General features: G+C 44.7%; 1 protein-coding gene across 5 annotated transcripts in view; it reads left to right on the top strand.

The window, feature by feature from the left end:
* The window catches only part of VPS13C (vacuolar protein sorting 13 homolog C), a 626,331-nt gene that overhangs the window by 545,035 nt on the left and 64,077 nt on the right, over positions 1-17,219 (top strand). For all 5 annotated transcript variants that reach the window (XM_077473219.1, XM_077473221.1, XM_077473220.1 and 2 more), the window contains 2 exons: positions 7,680-7,725; positions 16,481-16,604. In XM_077473219.1, coding sequence (XP_077329345.1) covers positions 7,680-7,725; positions 16,481-16,604 — 170 coding nt within the window. The remainder of the gene's footprint in view (positions 1-7,679; positions 7,726-16,480; positions 16,605-17,219) is intronic.

The raw sequence follows: 17,219 nt of genomic DNA, 5'->3' as shown, positions 1-17,219 counted from the left end.
TAAAGAAGAAAATTCTTCCTTCTCATATTAAGGGCACACTAATCCAGGGCGATTAGTGCCTCTTGGGTGGTGCATCATCAGGCCTCTATGGCTCAGATCTGTAAGACCGCAACTTGGTCTTCGGTGCAGACATTTATCCGGGGTTATATGGGGGAAGTTTATGCCTTAAGGGGCGTGCCAGTGTCCAGCACCTGATACGCCGATATAACCCACATCGTTATTACTATGGTTCTGTGTCCCCTGATGTACATCAAAGAAAAGGATTTTACAGGTAAACTTTTTTTTAAATCCTATTTTTTGTATATTATGATAAGTTATATCTAGTAAGGGATTATAGGCTGGTACTTAATTAGAAGCCTGCTGAGCCGTCAAACCCAGTACTTCTTGTTGGACACAATGATCCAAGCTTGGAAGCAATGAATTATTTCAAAATATAGATTGCATTATTACTCATATATCACATTTCAGCCTCATGACTGGAACTGGGGAATTTGTATGCTCTATATCACATGATCTATTGCTAGTGATATGTTGTTTATCCTGTCTAATCCAGCAGTTCCTTTTTAAAATAGCACTATTATAATGACATGAAATGAATCTCTCTTATTTTATTAATAATCAGTTCTACTGAGAAAAACAGCTCGCCTTTCTCTCATGTTATTCCACTTTTGACTGTCCAGAAGTAAACTGTTACAGATCTAAATTACCTAAATTTGCTATCTTTTACTGGATTACAAATTTGCTGCTGTGTTTACCCTCATCTTTCAGGTTTTGATCCGTTGTATAGCTGATAAAACTTCCAATGCAATAAGATACACTCTGTAATACCACAAAAGCCCACTACTGGTTGGCTCTGCATTTAGGTTATTTTTATGAAATTACACAAAGCAGTACTGTAGTGTTAATTTCTGTGTCAAGCTGGGAAACATTGCAGCGCAGTGAGACATGCACACCCGGCTGTGAAGCTGCAAGTTGTCACAGCCGGATGCCCACAGTAGTATTGCCAGCACCGCGGACAGACAGGGGAGAGAATGGAGGGTTTGGGTGGCCACGTCGCTGGATTGTGGGACAAGTGAGTGTCCCTTTATTAAAAGTCAGAAGATACAATTTTTGTAGCTGCTGACTTTTAATAAACAAAAAATTGACTGGAACGCCACTTTGAATTAAAAATAACCTCTTTAAAAAGTGCACCAATCCGGTACACACACTGCTGCTAGGAGGTCAGGAGGGATTACAATCCACAGCTGACAAACAGCCCTGTGAAGTTCCCTGTACTGTCTCTGTGCGGACCAGTGGCAGCTGGTGCTCAAAATTTTTGGGGGGGCTCAAACAAACTGAAAAATACTGAACCTCCACCATCAATCGCAGCCACTGTGCCCGTCAAATGCAGCCAATTGTGCCCGTGAAACGCAGCCACTTGTGCCCATCAAATGCAGCCACCTGTGCCATTGAAATGCAGCCATCACGTCACTAATCCCCCGACAATGCATGGGCCGCCACTTGTGCTGACAGTTCCTTGGCATTCCTTTTCCTTTTTGCACCTTCCAGCTAGGAGTTAACAGTGGAATGTGCAAAGGGAAGCCCAGGGACCTGTCAGCATGGAGCGTGAGGTGTAAATATAGTGCAAACACATTTGTTAAAATTACTTTCTTTTAATAAAGGCTGTGTTACAATGAATGATGTGCCCCGCTGTGTGTGCTGTTTAACCACTTTCAGACCGGACCAATTTGCTGGTCAAAGACCAGACCACTTTTTGCGATTCGGCACTGCGTCGCTTTAACTGACAATTGCGCGGTCGTGCGACGTGGCTCCCAAACAAAATTGACTTCCTTTTTTTCCCACAAATAGAGCTTTCTTTTGGTGGTATTTGATCACCCCTGCGGTTTTTATTTTTTGCGCTATAAACAAAAATAGAGCGACAATTTTGAAAAAAACGCATTATTTTTTACTTTTTGTTATAATAAATATCCCCCAAAAATATATAAAAAAACATTTTTTTCCCTCAATTTAGGCCGATACGTATTTTTCTACATATTTTTGGTAAAAAAAATCGCAATAAGCGATTATTGATTGGTTTGCGCAAAAGTTATAGCGTTTACAAAATAGGGATAGTTTTATAGCATTTTTATTAATAATTTTTTATTTTTTATTTTTTTACTAGTAATGGCGGCGATCTGCGATTTTTATTGTGACTGCGACATTGTCGGGGACCCATCGGACATTTTTGACACATTTTTGGGACCATTGTCATTTATACAGTAATCACTGCTATATAAATGCAGTGATTCCTGTGTAAATGACACTGGCAGTGAATGGGTTAACCAGTGGGTGGCAGTGTAGGGGTTAAGTGTTCCTAGGGGTGTGTTACTAACTGTGGGGGGGTTGGGCTTTCATTTAGTGTACACTGATCTCTGCTCCAATCACATGGAGCAGAGATCAGCGTCACTAGTTGCTAGGCAGAATGGAAAAATGTTGTTTACACAGCATTTCCTCCATTCGGCCGCTCCGTGAGACGATCGCGGGGATGCCCGCGGCGATCGAGTCCGCGGGTCCCGCGACCGGACTCACGGGGGTTCCGACCAGCGCGGGAGCGCGGCGGCGCGCTCCCGATGGCAGGGCGGCATCGAATATTGGACGTACCTTTACGCCAATATGCCTGCCCGTGCCATTCTGTCGACGTATATCGTCGTGCGCTGGTCGGGAAGTGGTTAAAAAATGTCACTTCATACAGAATTTCACAGTAGTACAATACATCTCGCTTTTGTGACAGCTCGGCCCGGCCTGCCTCTCTCCCTCTCTTCTCACGTCTCTCTTGAGTCCTGACATCAGCGGGGAATTCTCAGCCCCGCCCGCCTCTCTTCTGATATGATGGCTATAGTCAGCGGACGGGGCTGAGAATTCCCCGCTGACGTCAGAACTCAAGAGAGACATGAGAGCGTAGAGAGGCAGGATAGGCTGGGCCGAGCTGTTACATGAGCGAGATGTATTGTACTACTGTGAAATTCAGTATGAAGTGACATATTTTTTTTTTAAAAGCACATACAGCGGGGCACAGCATTCATTGTAACACAGCATTTATTAAAAGAAAGTAATTTTAAAAATGCGCTCGGATCGCTTTCCCGGGCGGGGCAAGTGAGGATGACCAGGATGACGTCACCCGCAATGGATTTTCCGGTCCTTATGCATCGATGACGCATCGGGGGCACCCGAATCACGATGCAACGATTAATTTCGGCACCCCTAGTAGATAGCTATTCATGCTATGAACAGATGTTAATAAACTGTACATTTACATTAACAAATGCCAAATTATGTACAGGTTTTGGTGGCATCTCATATTAACGCAACCACAGAAATCAGAATTAATGTTTTTCTCTATTGCTCCCAGCATTCATTTTTTTTTTTTTTTTTTATACAAAGAACACAAACTTATTCAATGAAAGCAAACAAAATATATAATAAAAAACGTAGCAAAGCAAGAGCTACCATTAAATACAGTTGTGCTCATAAGTTTACATACCCTGGCAGAATTTATGATGGCCATTTTTCAGAGAATATGAATGATAACACAAAAACCTTTCTTTCACTCATGGTTAGTGTTTGGCTGAAGCCATGTATTATTAATAAACTGGGTTTACTCTTTTTAAATCATAATCGCAACAGAAACTATCCAAATTACCCTGATCAAAAGTTTACACACCCCTGATGGGTTTTACTTCCTCTTTATTTCCCTACAAAGGTAAAGCATAATGGGCTACTATGCATCACATAGTAGCCAATTATGTGTCACTTATCTGAAACCGAAGCCTACGATGTCAAAGCTGGCCCCACTAGCAGCGAGTGTCCATCTACACCCCTCTTCCTTCCGGGGCCGCAAATTCTGGCTCTGATGCGGGAGCCACCAGTCATGGCATGACCCCTTTAGAAATGGCACAATCTGCCCTTTCTAAAGTGTGCATGTGACATAGACATCGACGCGTGGCTTTATTGTAAATATCTCCTAAACCGTGGCGGTTTAGGAATGATTTCCAGCACCTACAGGTAAGCCTTAATATAGGCTTACCTGTAGGTAAAAGTGGTTTTACAGATGTACAACCACTTTAATACTGTGTATTGCCCCCTTTAATATCAATGACAGCTTGAAGTCTTTTGTGGTATTTGTGGATGAGGCTCTTTATCTTCTCAGATGGTAAAGCTGCCCATTCTTCTTTGCAAAAAGCCTCCAGTTTCTGTTCTTGGGCAGTCTTGCATGAACTGCACGTTTTGAGATCTCCCCAGAGTGGCTTGATCATATTGAGGTCAGGAGACTGAGATGGCCACTCTAGAACCTTCACTTTATTCTGCTGCAGCCAATGACAGGTCGACTGGATCATTGTCGTGTTGGTAAGTCCCATGCACAGCTTCCTGACTGATGAATGCAAATGTTCCTTCAGTATTTTTTGATAACATATGGCATTCATCTTGCAATAAATTTTGAACAAATTTTCTGTGTCTTTGTAGCTCACACATCCCCAAAACATCAGCGCTCCACCTCTGTGTTTCACAGTAGTAATGGTATACCTTTCATCATCAGCCTTGTTGACTCCTCTCCAAATGTAGTGTTTAAGGTTGTTGCCAAAAAGCTCAATTTTGGTCTCATCACTCCAACTTACTTTGTGCCAGAAGGTTTGAGGCTTGTCTCTGTGCTTGGCGTATTGTAAGTGGGATAGTTTGTGGCATTTGATAGTAATGGCTTTCTTCTGGCGACTCAGCTATGTAGCCCATCTTTCTTCAAGTGCCTTCTTATTGTTCATCTTGAAACAGCCACACCACATGTTTTCAGAGAGTCCTGTATTTCACCTGAAGATATTTGTGGGTTTTTCTTTGCATCCTGAACAATTTTCCTGGCAGTTGTGGCTGAAATTTTAGTTGGCCTACCTGACCGTGGTTTGATTTCAACAGAACCCCTCTTTTTCCACTTCTTGATTAGCGTTTGAACACTGCTGATTAGCATTCTCAATTCCTTGGATATATTTTGTCCCTTTCCTGTTTTATACAGTTCAACTACATTTTCCAGCAGATTCTTTGGAAATTCCTTTGGTTTCCTCATGACTCAGAATCCCAAAACCTCACTGCAGCACTGCATGAAAGATGCAAGGTTCTGTCAGGAGTTCAGAAGCTCATTGACCTTTTACACACACCACACACACACCACACACACCACACACACCACACACACACACACACACTAATTGCAAGCAAACAGATCGCAGGTGAGGATGGTTACCTTTAATAGCCATTCAAACCCATTTGTGTCAACTTGCATGCATGTTATCAGGCCAAAATTACCAGGGTATGTAAACTTTCGATCAGGGTAATTCGGGTAGTTTCTGTTGTGATTATGATTTAAAAAGAGTAAACACAGTTGATTGATAATAAATGGCTTCAGCTAAACACTAACCACGAGTGAAAGAAATGTTTTTGTGTATTCATATTCTCTGAAAAATGGCCAAGAAATCATCAATTCTGCCAGTTATGTAAACTTATGAGCACAACTGTACCATGTAAAAAAAGGGGGAAAAAACCTTATTATCACACTCAAACACCCAACATTGCCTAAGGGGGCCTACTTTTAATTACCTAGGCAATACTGCCCCTACTAACATGGCTAGTAGCCTAACTCATTAATGAAATAATTTGGGCTAGCCACGGTGACCAAATGAAGTCAAATGTCCTAAGAAATAAAGGTATGGCTTTAGTTGAAAATGCACTTATTAAGATCAAAGATCCAGTCAGACATGGTAGGGGAATGTGGGGAAGTCCACTTCAGGGCAATTTGTCTTCAAGCCACAAACAGCGCATGTATAACAGTAATCCACTTTGGTGGCTCATAGACTGAAGAGTCAGTATGGTCCAATAAACATACAAGAGGATCTACACCTAAAATACCATTAAGTGTGCCCACGAACTCCCCCCCCCCCCCCCCAGTAGCTCTGAAGCTTTGGAAAAGGCCATAATAAATGTATTAGGGCCCCCGAATTGCCCAATCTATGACATGCTGAATCTGCTCTTAAGTCAGTAGCACACAGGAATTCTGGGTTCATTTTATTTCTAATGTATTTTTTATCTGTATCCACTACAATAATGCCTTTCTCCCCTGACAATGAGTTACATTTTTATGCATGCATTTGTAAATGCTTTGAATGCTTTTGTTTTCTGTTACAGGCAATGTTGTGAACGTGTAAAAGGGCATATTATAAAACAGGGTTCCTCCAGAGGTTGCTAGGGGCTCCTTGAGCAATGAGTTTCCACTGACATCATTGATCTTTTTAGCAATCTGTAATGGGGTATTTCTTCCCACTGACTAATCACACTAATGTTTCTTGATCTCTAGATTAAGTCATTTTAGTAGGGGTTACCTGAAACTGTAAAGTTATTTCAAGGGTTCCTCTGTGTTGAAAAGGTTGAGAAAGTGTTATAGAAGATCCTCCTCCTATTCTGTAGTGACTGTTTTTATTTATGTAACAGTAGTGCCCTCTTGAGGATTTGGTTATTAAAGCAAGAGTAACCACTGTCATACAGGACTCTAATCCTTTTATGTTCACAAGCAAATCTTATACCCAAATCTACGGTATGTTACATTATGTGTGTACAGCTATATTTTTTCCATTTAGAATATATTTTTTTATTTATACGAGAAATTGCATTCATCTCGCCAGACACCTTTTCCTTGGTATATTTGAGACACTGGAACCCACATTGAAAGTGTTTTATCAGATATTTTTATTTTTATCCTGAGCATGCAATCTAACCTTTATAAATGTACAAAAGCAGGCGGGGGGGGGGGGGGGGGGGGCTAGTGTTACCAGTCATGCATCTATACTAATAATGGAATTCTGTGGCACACTTAATGTTTGGGGACCCCCTGTTCCCATATCACTACAAGTTGGTCTACTCTGAATAGTATTGCACTGCATCTTAGTTTTGTTGCAGAGAAGCTGAAAACTTTTCCACAATTCTCCTGCTCCTTAGGAAACAGAAACTGAAATGTTGTGCTTATGAAACTGAAATGTTGTGCTTATAAAACTGCTATTGCCACAAATGTCAGAATACATATCAATCTGAAGTCTGGGTTCAGTGGAAACTAGGTTTCTTTTAAATGGCAGCATACTCTGTTCTGAGGAAATCACTAATTTAGTTGCGTGCGCCTTCATGTCTGCCCTTATTGCATTGACAGCCCTACCATAATGCTAGTTGCCTCCCCAAACTGTGGCCAAACCTATATCTGTTACATGGTGTAGCCTTTGCTTCTGGGAATTGTAGTAAGTGGTATCATTAGCCTGTGATTTACCACCCTTTAAAGGTGGTAGATCACATCTATAACTATAGTATTTTTCTACATTATTGTAGTAATCCACTTGTAGATTTTGCAGTTACAGGAGTTCAGCTTACTTATCTTTGTTTAATTTTGTTTGGATTTTAACACTCCCATATCTGTAAAATGAAAGAATGATTGAAAGATGCCTACCAATGTTCGGCATGCAGACTGGAATCTGTCCTGATTCCAGAGAATGTCAAGACTTTATCAGAGACTATTGAGCTCTTAACATTTAAATTCTTAATTCTACAATATAATGGTAACGTGACAGTCTTTGTAGCCAATTGTTTCATCCTCCGAAATCTTTTACTTTTTCTTTCAGGGTGTTGTGGGTGGAGTGACTGGCATAATTACAAAGCCTGTAGAAGGTAGGTACATCCTGGATCCACAGGCAAGCATTTCTCCCATGCTGTTCCTGGAGACTGAAATGTATACAAATTGTCTTTAGACTGTGAATTTTCCATAGCTGCTTATTTGACATGACTGCATGCCAGCTCTGTTAGCAGCATTGGGTGAATAGTTCAAATTACTGCGGGAGATACAGATATTCTTTATGGCAAACAGATGGCTCTAGCCGATTTGGGAAGGGAGATCATTTACATGCTATAATACTCTGTAGAGTTTAGGAATGTTTGCTATATGCATGCTACAGATAAGGAGTGTTTTGAAGCCAAGTAATTTTCAAATGATTTATTCTAATCTATTGATCAAGTTGTGACTTCCTGTCAGAATGAAATTGAGAGTTCATTAATTGCTTTGTTATTTGTACAGGAACAAAATCTGGCATAAAAGAGTTAGAGCATGTAAAGTTAAATTACATCCATATAAAGCATTTCCAGTCATATAAACAAACATTTCAGGAACTTCATCAGACCTTAAAGCGGAATTTCACCCAAAAGGAGATGTTCCACTTGTTTTCCTCCTCTCCCACCCTCTTAACATTTGGAATTTTAGTTTTTCAGGAGGGGGAGATGGTACCTGATTTTGACAGGTAACTGCTTCACCCAGTCCCCAACCCCCCGCTTTCGTCCTCAGTCTTCTAGGACACATCACATTTCCTAGAAGACTGCGGGACCGGATGAGGACAGCACTGGACCCCTGGACAGATAAGTGTCCTTATATTAAAAGTCAGAAGCTACAGTATTTGTAGCTGCTGACTTTTCATGTTTGGGGGAGACTGAGGCTGCATTCACACCTGAGTGTTTTCAGCTTGTAAAACGCCTGAAAAAAGGCCCAACAAGCACAACCCCATCCATTTCAATGGCACCTGTTCACATCTGAGAGTTTTGTCACCTGATGCATAACGCCTTAAGTTAAAAAATGAACATGGGGCAGATTACAGGTGTTTTTCTGCTTTTTACATTGGAGACCTGTATAAAATTGTGACAAAAATGCGGCAAAATCGTGGTAAAAGCGCATGAACCTGGGGATAAAAATGTTCCTGCACACAGTGGACTCTTTGTAGATGGTCATTTTAAGAATAAAATGTAGTCTGCCTTTAAAAAGCCTTCCTTATGCCGCATACACACGACCGGACTTCCCGGCAGACTAGGTCCGACCATCTTCCCGATGGACTTTCGGCGGAGTTCTGACGGACTTTGTCCACATACGAATGGACTAAGTCCATTCGTTTTGAACATGATGACCTAAACGGGACTAAACAAGGAAGTTCAAGAGCCAGTATCCAATAGCTTCCCGTGCGTCGTATTTGGTCCGTCGGACCAGCACAAAGCCGAGCGGTTTTCCCTATTTTTAGTCCATCGGATAGATTTGAAACATGTTCTATTTCTAGATCCGTTGGATTTATTTTTTTAAACTATCGGACTAGCTCACACATGATCGGATTGTCCGACAGACTAATCCATTCAGACCTAGTCTGCCAGAAAGTCCAGTCGTGTGTACGGAGCATAAGTGTAACATGGTTCATAGCCCAGTGCTGATTGCACTTAGTCTTACTCCAGCCCAAACTTTTTCGTTCACTTTTATTTACTTTTTGATAGCTTGCCAAGGGTAATGCCTGGTACACACAATGAGATTATCTGATGAACTGAAGTGATCGTATTTTTCGTATGATTTTTTGTTCGTGTGTACGGGCCTACTAGATTTTTTTTGCTGGATTTGTCTGTGTTGAAGACATTTCCTCCTACCCCTTTCGCTGGGACAGGACGTAAGGAGACTTATCGCCATTGTGGGGATGCAGACAACAATGAAAACTGGACATAGGTTTTAAAGTAGAAATCTAAGTCCTTTTTTATTTTAAGTACGTCCCCCACTCCTTTACTTGTCCTCTCCATGTCCCAGTTTCCTCTTAGATACAGCACCACTGGTGCTCTGTAAGTAGAACCACACACATCATTCTGCCCATTTCCTGTAAGCCCATCTTGGTAAATGTGTCTTCAGGCTGGGCTCCCAGTACTCCAGAACTGAGCAATGTTTGCACATTATGCATTGCAGCTGAGAAAGAAAAGAAACAGGAAGTAGGCCCCCCAGGGGGCTTTATAGGGGGTTGCGGTTTGAGTTGGGTTCAGGTGGCAGGACGGGCACACATAGTCACAGTCCTACTTTCCCAGTCCACTAAGAAAATTTAATTTGATAGCAGTCTGTGTCCCTTATGACATTTTCCCTTTCTTTCTGCACCAGTGTTCTGAGTCAGAGACAGGAAGTCGGTGCTGAGCCTTCACATCTATGCGGTCTTGTTTTTCTGCATCTCATATGCATGTTTTACACGTGTTTCTATGTGCATTGTCATTAAATGCTATTAGAACTTGCGTTTTCATGAAAGCAAATTGAATTCCTGCATGCTGCATCTTTGATGCACTTTTATTAAATGCACGTTGTAATGGATTTTAATGGCAGCACACCTGGAAAGCATGTAAAATGTGCAATAAAACACAACACGAAAAAAAAACGCACTGCATGGGTGGGTACTCGGTTTTACAGATGCTTTATAGTATATTATGACACTTTTTTTTGCCACCGATGTGCAATTGGGAGATTTCCATTAATTTACTGCCTTGAAAACCCAACAAGAAGTAAAAAGAAATCTCTCCAAAGCGCGGAAAATGCCCTTTTCTCTTTCGTTCATTGACGGACACAGCATCTTCATCTTAACCTTAGGGTTATATCGCCCCTTTAGAAGAGGACTAGGCAGAAAGGGTTAAAAACAGCAATACTTGCACAGTACCACCCAGGGGGCGATCCTACTAGCTATAACCCCTTACACTGCATCAAGCAGCTCAGTTTTTTTTATGCCTAGTGCAGAAGGACCTGGCTCCCAGTGGAACCATTGGTCCTGGAAATTTTTATTTTATTTTTTCTGCATTTTTGATTCCTGTGATCTACAATCAACAGCCAGTCAACAGTGACAGTCTGGATAATATAGATCCTGGTAGTCTCTCCAGCTTGGCCATCGAGTGTGAGCAGGCCCTAGCTACGTGCTGGGTCAGCCACAACATTCCCCATCTGTTCCAGGGGCGACTGGTGAGCTATATGCTCCGGGGTACACATATGTCCAGGCTACTGCTGTCTGTGTCAGTGTGCCATGGCCGAGAGCCACCCTGTACTGCTCGGGTGATGGGTCTGTCTGTGGAATGGAGCAGCTGGGCATTCCCTGGGAGGTCGACTAGGGGGTCTCTCACCCTCCCTTCTCTCCCTGTGCCTTTCCTCCTCCCCATGCTATGGGCCGCTGTGTGACTCGGCACATGGGGGTACGGTGCACGTACCTGGCTGGGAGGGCATTGGGTCCTGGAAGGGGGCTGTGTTGGGGGTCTGCCTGTCCTCTTCCCTGTTTCTGGGCCACGGTGGGGTGTTTGTGCTGTGTTTGACATGTGGGGAGGCCTTCACGGCCATTTTTTTTTTAAGCCACAGTCAGTTTTTTTGCCTTTCAGCCATTTTCTGGAAGTTCGGCGGCCATTTTTTCTGCGCCATCAGACGTTTTTGCTGAGGTAGCCGGTGGCCATTTTCTAGTAGCCTCAGGTAGTTTTGCCTCTAGCGCTGGGTGCTTGTTTCCTTCTAGAACGGCGTGCTTTTCACACAGACATCTCGTGGATGACACAGGGGAGAGCAGACAGCAGCAGCACAGCGCAGTACCTGAGTCAAGGTGGCGAGTCCTGCGGGGGGCCCCTCAGTCTGTGGCAGCTAGGAGGTTGGACATTTTGTGTGACTTGCCTCAGGTCCCTAAGTGGTAACAGGCAAGTGTGAGTCAGCATGGTGTCTGAAGCTGGCGATTCTTCCCCAGACATCCCGTTTATTGCAACTGGTTCCCCTGCACCTGCAGTGCCTATGGGCACTCTGTTGGCAGTCCTGGAGGCCTTTGTTGCCAGGGTGGAAGCGGCGTGCGGGAGCAAGGGGGTTAAAAAATACCCCCTTCCTCCACCATCTTCTGGGGAAATCTCTGATTCAGACTCGGGCCCCAATGTGACAGGCGGCCCCTGTTCTGACATGTCAGAGGATGCGGACCAAGACTGTTCGGACAGTGAGGATGACTTTGGGTCAGCGCAGGAAAAGGCGGTTGTAGGAGCACTTATTACAGCGGTGCAGGATACCCTAAAGATGGAGGATACACCGGGGGCATCTACAGTGGTGTCTGCCCCTTTTTGGGTCCTACAAGCCGGCCCGCGCGGCTAAGGTTTTTCCAAACCCAACTTATTTTTATACGTTTATTTACTAGGAGTGGGGAAAACCGCAGCGGGCCTTTTCAGTCCCAAAACACATGGCGGTGCGTTACCCCTTTGAGGAGAGTTTCCTGATGAAATGGAGATCTCCGATTGTTGCCCCCTACCCCCCCCCCCCCCGGTATCCAGGTTAAATAAGGTAACCACGATTCCGGTGGAAGGGACTCCTGCTTTTAAGGACCCTGCTGACAGAAGGGCCAAGGCGGTTGCCCAGTCCATGTTTACGGTGGTGGGGTCAGCATTGCGACCAGTGTTAGCCACGGCCCTGGTTTCACAGATGCTTACTGAATGGGCAAAATTGTTGCACCGTGAGTTGGTCTGCATGGAGCTGGTGGACCAGTTGGTGCAGGGCCTTAAGAATGTCTTTGATGTAACCTTAGATACGGCCCTCTTGCTCTCTATAGCCTCTGTATCAGCAGTGGTGCTACGTTTCCTGATTTGGCTGAAATGCTGGTCTGCGAACCAGGCATCTAAGAAAGCACTGGCGGACTTGCCCTTCCAGAGAGAGAGGCTATTTGGATCCTCGCTGGATGACATTATTAAGAATGTTACTGGGGGTAAGAGTAGGTTGCTCCCACAGTCCAGAAAAGATAAGGAGGCACGCCATAGGTAAAGGCCCTCCTTTTTCGCTCAGAAGCGGACTTTTCGTCCTCCCGAGTCGGCAGGTAAGCATTCCCAGTCCGACAAGGTGCCTGCTGAGGGACAAAAGTGTCCCTGGTTTCGCAAGCCAAACAAGCCTGTGAGCAAATCTGTTAATACATGACGGTTTGCCCCCGCTTGAGACTCGGGTGGGCGGGTTGCCTTCGGGAGTTTGCAGCCCGGTGGACCTCCCTACTTTCCGACCAGTGGGTCTGCAAACTGGTTTCATCAGGATACAAGATAGTTTCTTTCTTGTCTGCCAAACAGATTTTTTCCCTCCAACCTCCATCATCTCCCAGCTCGTCGGGAAGCCCTGTTCGGGGACCTGCTGTTGCGCGGGGTGTTAGTACCTGTACTGACGCCGGAAAGGTTTCAGGGATTCTACTCCAATTTGTTTGTAGTCCCAAAGAAGGAAGGGGTCCGTCTGGTCCTGGGCCTCGAGGCCCTCAACAGATTTGTGAAGGTACAAAGGTTCAGGATGGAATCATTTCCCTCAGTGGTAGCTTCACTCCATCAGGGGGATTTTCTGGTGTCCCTGGTCATCAAGGACGCATACTTGCATGTCCCCATATGCATCAAGCTTTAGAGCTTTCTGCGATTTGCAGTCAGGGACGAGTACTGCCAATTTGTAGCTCACCCTTTTGGCCTGGCATCGGCAAAGAGGGTTTCACCAAGGTGCTAGCCCCAATTTTGGCTTTGCTAAGGCAGCGAGTGATCGTAATCGTGGGTTACCTGGACAGCCTCCTTCTGAGAGCAGCTTCCACCTCAGAATTAAGGGAGGATGTGGCAATCACTATGCAAACTCTTCCGGAGTTTGGTTGGGTACTGAACCTACAGAAGTCAATGTTGGTGCCCACTCAACGCCTGGAGTACCTGGGCCTGCTTCTGGACTCCTCTGAGGTGAGAGTCTTTCTCCCTTCGGACAAGCTGAAGATTCTTCATGCTGCAGTGAAGTTGTTGGTGTCCTGCAGGTGGTCGTCGCTGCGTTTTTGCATGCGAGTCCTGGATCTCATGGTAGCCACTATCGAGGCGGTACCGTATGCTCAATTCCACACTCGAGTCTTGCAAAAGGAGATCCTGTCCAAATGGGACAAATCTCTGTTGTCCCTGGATTGTCAAATTTGGGTGAGCAAGCTAGTCAGGGATTCCCTGCTCTGGTGGCTGAGGTCGCCGACCCTCCGGTTCGGGAAGTTGTTCCTTCTTCATTGGATGGTGATCACAACAGACGCCAGCCTGACCAGTTGGGGGGGAGTTTGGGGCATACAGTCAGCCCCGGGTCGCTGGACCCAGGAAGAATCCCGCCTGCCGAACAACATGCTGGAACATCGGGCGGTGCCTCTCCACATGGTCACAGAAGCTGCAAGGGCGTCCGGTCAGGGTCCAGTGGGACAACGTCATGGCAGTGGCGTATGTCAACCATCAAGGAGGGAAAAAGGAACTTGGCTGCAGCACTCGAGGTCACTCGCATCCTGAGGTGGGCAGAGGGGCGTGTGCCGGCTCTATCAGCTGCGTATGTTCCGGGCGTAGAAAACTGGCAAGCGGACTACCTAAGTCATCAAATGCTGGACCAAGTGGAATGGTCGCTACATCCGTATTTATTTCGGCTCCTTTGCTTAAGGTGGGGCACACCAGATGGGGATCTCCCTGCTTCTCGACTCAATCGGAAGGTACAGAGGTTTTTGGCCAGGTCAAAGGATCCCTGGGCGGACATGGCAGATGCGTTGGTGGCTTCATGGGGGCATTATCGGCTGATTTATGCTTTTTTCCCCCACTCAAACTTCTACCACCTCTGCTTCACAGAGTGGAGTCCTAGGGGATTCCGCTAGTTCTGGTTGCCCCAGATTGGCCTCGGCATTCGTGGTATGCCGACATAGTACTAATGGTGGCGGATGTTCCTTGGCGACTGCCGATGCGATAGGACCACCTGTCGCAAGGTCCAAGAATTCATCCTGTGTTACCATCGCAGGCATTAACGGCATGGCTGTTGAAAGCCAGGTGCTAAGGGACCAAGGTCTGTCGGATTCGATAATATCCACTATGGTGGGGGCACGGAAGTCATCTTCTCTGAAGATTTTTTTATCGTACGTGGAAGGCTTTACATCTCCATGTGTGAAGAGATGGGGTGGCGTCCACGCACATACTCGATTTCCAGTATCTTGCTGTTTTTGCAGCGAGGAGTGGATCAGAAACTTGCCTTAAGCACCATCAAGGGGCAGATATCGGCTTTGGCTATCTTTTTTTCAACGACCCTTGCCGACTCATTCATTGGTGAGTACGTTAGTTCAGGGGGTTCGACATGTGGCCCCTCCGGTTCGACCACCGCTACCTCTATGGGATTTGAATCTGGTGCTTCAGAAACCTCTGTTTGAAAATATTAAGGAGATCCCCTTATTGATACTCTCTCAGAAAGTAGTCTTTCTAGTGGCTATTACATGCTAGGAGGGTTTCTGAGTTGGCGGCCTTGTCTTGCAAGTCTACCTACTTGATCCTCCACAAGGATAAAGCAGTGCTGCGTCCGCAGCCTTCATTCCTGCCACAGGTTGTTTTGGCCTTTCATCTAAATGAGGACATTGTGCTTTTATCTTTATGTCCTCGGTCGTCACACCCCAAAGAGGTGGCTTTGCATTCCTTGGACGTGGTCTAGGCTCTGCGGGTGTATGTGTCTGCTATGGCTCCTTTTCGGAGGTCAGACTCGCTGTTTGTATCGGTGGCTGGTCCGAAGAAGGGACTGGCGGTCTCATCGGCCACCATTTCTTGGTTGATCAGACAGATTGTTGTTGAGGCTTATGCCATAAGGAGGCGGGTGCCTCCCTTTCCTGTCACGGCATAGTCTACCAGGGCAATTGGTGCCTCTTGGGCTTTCCAACATCAAGCGCCTGTTTCCCAGGTGTGTAAGGTGGCGACCTGGTCGTCCATTCACACTTTCACAAAATTTTACAAGGTTGATGTGAGTGCATCTTCGGATGCTTACTTCGTCACAAGGTTTTGCAGGCGGCTGTTTAAGGTTGCAATTCCTCCGTTTGAGCTCTGGTTGTTATGGGTGGAGTTATTTTCTTGCTGTTACCACCCCTCGTTTCTTTGACACTGCTTGGAAACGTCTCTAAGGTCAAGATGAAGATCCTGTGCCTGTCAATGAATGAAAGAGAACAAGATTTTTGTACTCCCCGTAAAATCCTTTTCTCTGAAGTTCATTGACGGACACAGCACCCACCCCTCCTGTTTGTTTGTACTGCTTTGGACGAACAGAGCTGTTGGATGCAGTCTGAAGGGTTATAGCCAGTAGGGCCGCCCCCTGGGTGGTACTGTGCAAGTGTTGCTGTTTTTAACACTTTCTGCCTAGTCCTCTCCTAAAGGGGCGATATAATCCTAAGGTCAAGATGAAGATGCTGTGTCCGTCAATGAACTTCGGAGAAAAGGATTTTACGGTGAGTACAAAAATCCTATTTTTTAAACAGTTGTTACCAGAGCAAGGTATCCCCCTATTCAAGTTCAGGAGACAACTAAAAATGTAGCACCTATTGTTCTGAATGTCAATAAAAATGTGTCACTATTCTATTCCTTCATCATGCTATACAAAACTAGAAAAAATGTTGGCTTTGGATAAACTTTGCCCTTTTCCGCTTTAATCAATCCCCCCCCAAAAAATACTAATCTTGACAGTTTTTATTGACAATATTAAAAATCCATAATTGTAGTTCTCTCTACAAGTATAGTAACATGCAAATGCTTATCTATGGCTTTATATAATGGTAATTGCTTATATTTTACGGTGATTGCCTGTTAATATTTATTTTTACTTTTTTACGTACAGGAGCCAAAAAAGAAGGCGCTGCGGGGTTCTTCAAAGGGATTGGAAAAGGCCTTGTGGGTGTTGTGGCAAGACCTACAGGTGGAATCATTGACATGGCAAGCAGCACCTTCCAGGGGATTCAGAGGTATGAATGTTCCATAAAAAAGGAGAAGCACAACTACCACTGATTTCACTGTCAGGGCAGCGATGAATCTAGAATAAAGAGACATGATAATATGTGTCTTGAGCTACTCTGTTCAAGAGCTGCTTCTTCAGGCTTGGTAGTCTTGTTAACAAACTGTAATAATTTAATTTGGAGAGAAAAAACAGGTTTGGGTAGTCACATGTACATCTAAATTGTGTTCTTTGTAGTTTAGCAAGTATTGTTGCTTCTGCATGCCTTGTGTGCTTCATTTGGTTGCAAAAGCTTTTCCCCCTACATTTAATCTGTTTCTACTGCTCGTTTACGATATGGCTGAATTGGCGTTGACCATGCTTTTGCTCTTCAAAATATCACTTCAACACTGCAAAGTCAATCTCCTGCTCATGACCAAAGACAATCTGTATTTTTCAGAAGATCCTATCATGCAGCAGTTTTGCTGCCCCCTGCAGGCGGGGGAAACCCAAAGGAAATACTCCTAGCAAGCACTGTACTGTACCACCTGATGACAGTTTTATGGATTTCCCATTCATGAACAGCTTGCTTTTGATTGTGATCTTTGATTGGCTAAACGAATCAAATGGTACAGGTAGCCAGGTA

This window comes from Lithobates pipiens, unplaced genomic scaffold (assembly GCF_037356315.1).
Source record: "Lithobates pipiens isolate NorthernLeopardFrog02 unplaced genomic scaffold, aLitPip1_a1.2 Scaffold_8, whole genome shotgun sequence".
In the NCBI taxonomy this organism is placed as follows: Eukaryota; Metazoa; Chordata; class Amphibia; order Anura; family Ranidae; genus Lithobates; species Lithobates pipiens.
Note: the sequence above shows the minus strand (reverse complement) of the source record. Positions and strands in the feature narration are given on the sequence as shown.